General features: G+C 43.1%; 1 protein-coding gene across 10 annotated transcripts in view; it reads right to left on the bottom strand.

The window, feature by feature from the left end:
• Positions 1-1,846: 1,846 nt before the first annotated feature.
• ANK3 (ankyrin 3) overlaps positions 1,847-7,874 on the bottom strand; it is a 379,098-nt gene continuing 373,070 nt past the window's right edge. For 6 of the 10 annotated variants that reach the window (XM_062634017.1, XM_062634018.1, XM_062634020.1 and 3 more), the window contains 2 exons: positions 6,304-6,396; positions 1,847-3,233 (listed from right to left, as the gene is read on the bottom strand). In XM_062634017.1, the coding sequence (XP_062490001.1) occupies positions 6,328-6,396 (69 nt within the window). In that variant the 3' untranslated portion in view covers positions 1,847-3,233; positions 6,304-6,327. The remainder of the gene's footprint in view (positions 3,234-6,303; positions 6,397-7,874) is intronic. The other 4 variants (XM_062634019.1, XM_062634022.1, XM_062634026.1 and 1 more) reach the window with 1 other exon arrangement.

Here is a 7,874-nt window from a genome sequence, read left to right as displayed (position 1 = left end):
GCCTTATTTCCCAAATATCTTGAGCTACTGTTGGAATCAATACCTTCAGTGCAAAACAAAGCAACATCCAGAAAATCCTGTTTCTGCAACATTTAATGTGAAATTTTAAACTCTGCAAATTAAGCTACAGAGTTCCTGTTACAAACTTTGTCATCTCTGCTGTATCAAAGCTTCACAGAAGGCAGCAAGCTGTGACATGACTGACTGAGTTGGAGGACTGGGTCCTGCCAGCAGTGGGGACCACCCTGCCTCGATGGCCTGAGAGGTGCGTCTGCTGTTGCCACAGCCTGCTCAGGCACTGAGCATTACCCATGTCTGGGCCTTGCTTCAAAAGCTTCCTTGGAAGCCTCAAGGTGAGCCAGTAGCTACTCGTGTGTGCTGTCATGGTTAAGACCAACTCTCTGGGCTTGAAGGTGCCACATAAACCACTACCAGTAGCAGGAGACCTGTTTAGGTTCCCCTGCACAGCTCTGCTATGTGCACAGGAAACCCCACTTTTCTGCCTACATAAAGAGAGCTTCTGCCAGCCAGAACTACCTTTCAACTTACAGTCACAGCTTTCTTCCTCACAAGCATCAGGCAGAGGAGAAAGTAAGTCAAATGGAATGCTGCCTTTGGATGCTGTTACAGAGATTAAGTGAAGCTCTTCTACAGTGCTCCTCCTGCCTTCCTGCTGGTAATCACCACAGCCTTTGCTTCCAACTGTAAAATCATGATATAACATTAAATACATACATCTGCACACCATTTACTGGAAACATTCTTTTTCATTCAGCTGATCTGCATACTTGCAAGTGGGAGAGAGGCATCCTGTCAGCAAGGTTTCCAGGAGTATGATCATTGCTGTTGGACTGTGACCTGCAATAAGATGTGTTTGTTTTCCAGTGGCGTAAGTGGCGTTTGCCCTCCACAAGGACCTGACCATCAGTATTGTACCAGCTGTATCCTGACCTAGGTAAAATGTAAATTGCAACACTGGCTGCTAAAATGATTAAAATCACTTCATGTGCTGTCAGTGCTTCAAAAGCTGGCAGCCCTAAGAACTCAGAAATGCTGACAAACTCTCCTGAAGCCAAGTGCTTTTCAATACAGTCGAGAGCTTTGCAAACCAGTCTCAGGTGAGGACCGCTTCCTGTGTGGGTCAGCAGATAAAGCAGCAGACTGAGCTGGATCTGTAGCAGTGGTGTTTCCTCAGGTGCCAAGCTGGAGTAAAATACATCATCGCCATGTTGTCTTGAAAGCCACATAGAACTGAACCCTGAGTAATAAAATGTCTTTACTGCACCCAAGCAGAAGCCTGCAACCCACAGCAGTGCTGCCTAAAACACTCAGTTTCAGGCATATTTATTATATCGTGGTCCATCACCTATGATATGCAAGAAGTGCATGCCATATACAGGAGATATACAGTTTATTTATGTCATCTGCAGCGGGCTGGTTACTGGTCTGACTGATACACACTCAGGAGAAATGGCTTTCGGCATTGTTTTCCCTGGGTTTGATGGGGCAGAAGAAATTAGAGGAGGTCCAGAGTTATCGCATGTTAGAGAAGAAGGCTGCACGTACCCCTGTTGCACAGGTCCCTACCCCACACCTGTGGCATCTTTTGCATCTCAAGAGGAGGGTTTTCCTTAGCTTTGCTGAGGATGTGCTGACTGCTGTGCTTTCCCCCTGTTCCCCCACCTGGGGACAGCCTGCCAAGTGATGGCTGGTCACACTGGTAAGACAAGGAAGTGGGTCAGACAAAAGAAACCAAGAGGAAAAGCAGTAAAAAAACAGGGGTGGTTAACAGCTGGCCTTGTGAAGCCACACAGCCTTAGGGTGCAAGAACACTGCCAAAAACACATTATCCAAGAGTTTTAACACAATTTATTTTATGCTTAAATAATCAACTAGATCATCCAGTGTTTGTTGTTTTCATACATATGTAATTAGAGCTATTATCAATGAATGCTGTTTCCATATGAATATAATCAACAAATTAAAGTATTTCACCAAAACCCAAATAAAAATGCCCTTTAAAACACAGCAGCCTTAACAACCTAATATTACACTGCTAGGATGATTACAGATGATTGGCTTACTGAAAGATTCTACATCTTATAGCCAGTACACAATACAGTAATAATTTTACAGCGTGCTGCCAGTCTATTAGCTAATAATTTCTCTTCAGTTCATTTAAAAATATCCCAAACTTTTGCTCCTTAGAGCACCAACCCATTTCTAAAGCTGCAAGCATTACCCCCGTTATAAAGCGAGAACAGATAGCACCCCCCTCCCCATAATGCAACTACTGTATATGTTATGGGGTTTAGGTCATTTCATTGAAAAATTGGCAACAGCAACAAATATTAGATGAAGGGCTTTGTGTTTACAGATAAAATCTTATTTTTCATGTTGCAATATAGTGTTTGCAAAACTGGAAAAGATTTAATCAAAATAAGGTGAAACACATGCATCAAAATATTAGTACTCTGAAGAAAAATTTTCACAGAACTACAGAATTCCTCATTTTGGGAATCATTTAAATTTGCAGCAGATTTTAAAGATTTTTTTAAAATCAAGCTAGCGTTTTTGCATATACAAACATTATAATTGCTAATATACAAGAATCTGTGAAGATACACCCAGAATATCCCTGTAGGTGCAGCCATCTGAGACACCTAGCTTGCTCAATGCATTTGCAATATTCTGTTTGTGATCGAAAAGGCAGTGCCTTATCAACATTTATTCTATTTTGTTAGAATTTATACAGTGTCATTTATTTACAGCAAAACTATTGATGTTTAAAAAAGAAACAAATAGTGTTTTATACCCTGACAGTTTGGGTCCAAGAAAAATAAGGCGAGCTGTTCTGGATTTTAGTAGTTTTAGTGTCTTTCCATGGTTTAACCATTTCGTCTTCATACATCCCCTCGGGCCACAGGAATTTATTTCTTTTGAGATGACATCAAACTGCTTGAAAGAAGCTGTTAACAGCATGGCATCTTGTATATACACTGCATCGGTAACTGCGCACCCTCCGATTCTGTGAATGAACGTGAATTTCCATGCTCTGTAAATTGGCTCATGCTAACTTAATTTTTTTATTTTTTTTTTTTTTCATAAAACCCATGCGGTTAATGTGTGGAAGCAGCAAACACACGCACACTTTTATAGGTGAATGCTTAATTCCTGTTGATTTCTCTTCCATGAACGTCCCTCTAGAATACTGGCAGTAAAAGCACACAGTCCTATGGAAAAAAAAGATGGCACATATCATTTCAGAATACCTTGTTAGAATCCATTTCCCACCTTTCCCAGACTAAACAGAAAAGTTCTAATTGGTACTGTGGAATTCTGCAATAGGGTAAGTCACACAATTTCTAGGTAAGCAGGGACATTAGTGGAGTTCCTGGCATGAAGAGAAAATGCAGCTGCAGATGTCCACGTTGCTCGTGAACTGATTTACAAATATGTTTGCAACACTCTGCATTTTATCACCCCAGACAACGTATCAGCTCATCAGATCCAGTGGTGACAAGGAATAGGTTCTGTCTGTAGTGGAAGAAATATCATGCTTTCCAGAATGAGAACACTGCTGCTTTCACAGCACATTTTTGTTTATTGTGCACAACCATCCCCGCAGTGGTGAGAAAACCCGCAATCCTTGCACGTCCACCTCTGCCGGTTGCTCGGGAAACATGACTGGGAGAGCTAGGAATGTGGAGTCCAGCCTTTAGGAGGCTTGGCGAAGGACAAAACGAGGAAGAGGAGCAGCCCCATCCATCTCCTGTCTGGCTTCTGTGAGTGGCACCAAGGAGACAGGGAGTCCAGCTCCTGCTCTCTCGCCTATCCAACAGTCGTGCAGGCATACATGTAAGGAAAGCAAGTTAGTCACATCTGTTGTACAACAGTGATGTCTTGCAGCAAGGATGCAGGAAGCAGAAACAGAAAGACACCAGCAAAGAGAGCTGGAAGACCTGCAGGTTCCCCAGCACCTGGGCACTGTCTGGATGTGTGTCTTGCGCAGCGCCTGCAGGATTCAGGCTGGCATGGACATGCCTGTTTATTAATCAGGTCACAGGTCCACACACGCTTCCCAGGAGTGCTCACACTGTCCTTCTATTGCTAAAACAATCTGTCCACATCTATGGCCGCCATAAATCTATCCTGTTGCTAAAAGCTGCCTGTTCACCTCGCCAGCTCGCACTGTGCTGTCCAGCAGAATTGCATGCAAAAGTGCTTGTCTTTTTCTTTCAACCTATATTTTACAATGGATTTATTTGCAATGGTGACAAAGATGTTTTACAGCAAAATCTAGCTAATATTGTGCTATTTTCAAACATTCAAAAGAAAAGCAACACCTCTGCCTCCCAAACAGGATTTTTTTCTCTTTTGTGATCATGAAACAAATCGGTTTTCTATGACAATCTCTTCTATGCAAATACATCCACTTCTGTAGTCAAATAAAATGTTTTCAATAGACTCTTGACTGGACTCACAACTACTTAACACACATTTGGTAATGCTTATCATATCAAAGTTTGGACCACTGAGATTCATCTTAAAGGACAAAGTTTCCCCCGATCAAAGGTCTATTATGTAAGGAAGACTACCCAAGTTCCTCAGGGGCTCTAGCACAGAAAAGTTGCCTACTGGAAATCAGAGGAGAAATGCATCAGTGGTCATGGGAGCAAATGTGTTTCTGAGAAACTCACAACTGTAGCTTTCTGAAGGCCAGAATATGTTTCACATATTAGGCAAGGACTGCCTTATTAATGCCATATGGTATTAAAATTAAATGCTTCTCCCTTACACCCAATGTGTGTTGCATGATGTTTGTGTGCCAGCAGGCTCTTTATCTGCAATGCTTATGGGGTTCAGTGCCCCATCTTGCCTTCAGTGCCTCTGGATTCACAAATTTCCACTGGTCCCACCCTGCAGACTGGCAGTAGAGAAGCACTGGAGCTGACTTGGGTCACAATTTCATACAAGCAGTGCTTTCCCTTTGGCTTGCTTTCTTTTGTTGAGCTCTATGAAGGAGAAAGGTGTGTCAAAAGAATCACCTCCGTTTTCAGAGCAGCAAGTCGCATGAAACAGTATTATTCTATTAGTCCACATGGGAGGGCTCTCAATAAAAGCAGGAATTCAGTGGTCATGCTAGGTGGACGCAGTAGGTGCTTACCAGATGCTGAAACCATGCCAGTCACCTCAAAGAGCTCGCTCCTTAGGGCTTGATCCCATAATGCCCTCAGCTAGATCCCACACACTGTGTGCTGCTGCTCTTAAATGGCACTGCTCATATGCAGAAAGCCTGTACAACCAGGTGTCTTTACATTGCAGCAGTTGGAAGGGACAAATGACACAGGAGAGTCTCTGCTTCTGTCCTTTATCTCCACATCACTATCTGATATCTTTTCCACGTCCTGTTTATCCTATTCTTAAGTCCTACAGTCAATCTTGTTCCAGATGTATAAGGAAAGGATAACACATAGACTTGCACTTCATAAACTCTTCCCAATTCCTAAAACCCACCAAAGTTAAGAAAAGTTCTGAGTAGAAAAAAGACATGAAGGTCCTAAAAATGCACACTTGAAGACAGAACTGACTGACCATCAATGATATACACAGACTGGCTACTCCTTTATTTACAAGCACATTTGCTGTTGACTATAGCTACGTGATCATGACAAAGCAGCCTCTGGCTCCACAGTGCTCTGGCGTGCTGTTACAGAGCCCCTGGTAGGGTGTCTTAGTCTGTGCATTTGGGTTTAGTCTGGGAAACCCTTATACTGTCAGCTGCTGTTTTGTAACAATCATTAAGGCTGGATCAATAAAATTCACAACAAACAGTTGGTAAGGATTATTTGTTTGCAAATACTGAGACACTTCACTGGCTCTTAGAAGGACTTTGACTTGCATAACTGCCCTGAGATCAAATGCCCAACAGCGAAAGAAGCTTTTCTCTCCCAGTAGATTTACTTGTGTTCAGCTCCTTTACTATTTGTGTTGAAGCTGACTTTTAGGAGTAGAGAGTGCTGTGCATTCCAAGCACTAGACTTTGTAAAACTCCCCAAAAACTTACACACGCCTCAGTATTGCTTTGCTTTATGTTCCAAGGAGAAAAAGCCAGTTTCTATATATAAACTCAAGGCAATTTTCTGCTTACAAGGCCAAGGGCCATCTATTCAGCATTGCAGCTCAAAAGCAATGTCAAGGTAGGAGAGGTAAGCCATTGTGCAGCCCAGGTGCTAGCCCCCATGCTGTGCAGCGCTGTGCTGGCAGAAGGCTTTAGCAGCAGAAGAAAATTATCACACTGACCGTTCAGTGGTGGGCTTTCAGCTTTCATGAGTAACTTTTCTTCTCCACATGTCTGACTTCTTTCTTTGTCTTAACCTTATAAGCTTCTCCCTGCTTTAAAGGAAAAGTATAAACATTAACATAGTTTTCAGAGAGTGCTCGTAATTATAAACCTGCTTCCGAAACAGGCTCCGCGTTTTGCTGTAACAGTATAAGCAAAAAGCAGTTAAATCACATCAACACTTCATTTCAAAGATACACACAATCTACTTATCCACTCTGCTGAGCTGCAAAAGCACAGGCCTGAAATATCATCTTCAAATAGCAAACACAGGTCTACAATTTCAGTATGACCCTGGGCTGGACTGTCCAACTGGCTGGCAGCCCTTGGCAGAGCCCCTGCCATCAACTGCAGCAAGATTCAGCGCCACTGTCAAGGAAAATCACCTTTCCCAACTAGCCTCCTGGGACAGCTGGGATCGGCGGACATTTGCAACAGCATGGGCTGTGGCTGCTCTTATGATGTTTCACAACGTCTGTGCTTTAAAGTGAGTTAGTAACGGAATAAAGGCATGAGGAGGAAAGCCAGCAAAACCCACCACCGTAGCAACACATAAGTAAAACCAATGACAGTGACAAGCAGTGCAGGTTTCGATCTCTTTAAACCAGCAAACCCCAAAATAAAGTTCATCTTTGCTCATTAAAAGCAGCTCAATAATTATCTAAAAATAAATACTCCAGTAATCACAAGCCTCATTCACATCAGAGAAAGGCATCTGTTTACGTGTGGTTATCGGCAGAATTTACCCCTTGGGTGATCTGCATTGATGTATTTGTAACTATTTGTAGCTTCCGACTAATCTAATCTGGTGCAGCAAATTGAAAATGTTTCCCCTTTGCTGGGCAGGATTTATTTTTTCCCTGATAGAGGCCTATAAAAGGGGGATGGGAATATGTTTGTTCCAACTCTCTTATTTCTGTGTCATCATCCCTTCCCCCTCGTATTTTCTTTCCTCTTATTATTTTTTTTTAGTTACCAGCAGATAAAGGGTACTTGTTACCTTTCTATGTTTCTGAATCTCTCTTTACTCAGACAAAAAATTCCATTAACACCAATGACAACTTAAAGGGAGCAAGGACTTCCTAGGGCCATGTGCTGAGGAACACGACATGAGCTCTCCTGAAGCCATTTGTTTCCAGAGGTGCTGCCCGTTCCTCTGATGCCTCCTTGGGCCAGAGGACAGCCTGAGGCACAGCCTGCCCTATCTGCACCTGCTCATAAACTCAGAGACCCCCACAAGAAGGGCTGGGACAAACAGGCTGCCCTTCCCACTACTCTCCTTTATTGTTAGGGGTGGTAAAGGCTGGGCATAGTCTGGCTCTGAAGAAGGAATTCTGATTTTATTCACCAGGGATGAAATCTTGTCTTGGTGCTTGCCTGCAGAGGATGCCATTGCTTGGATATCCTGAAAACCCTCAGTCACTAGCACACAGGTACTATGCAGGTAAGCGAGAAGCCGGTGGAGACCAAACTGCAGCTCATTCCTTTGGGCTGGTAAAAAAGCAACACGCTAACCCTACCGGTGTCAGGC

Source organism: Pezoporus occidentalis, unplaced genomic scaffold (assembly GCF_034315485.1).
Source record: "Pezoporus occidentalis ecotype Australia unplaced genomic scaffold, CSIRO_AGI_Poc_V1 ctg41, whole genome shotgun sequence".
In the NCBI taxonomy this organism is placed as follows: Eukaryota; Metazoa; Chordata; class Aves; order Psittaciformes; family Psittacidae; genus Pezoporus; species Pezoporus occidentalis.
This window is presented reverse-complemented; position numbering and strand designations above follow the sequence as displayed.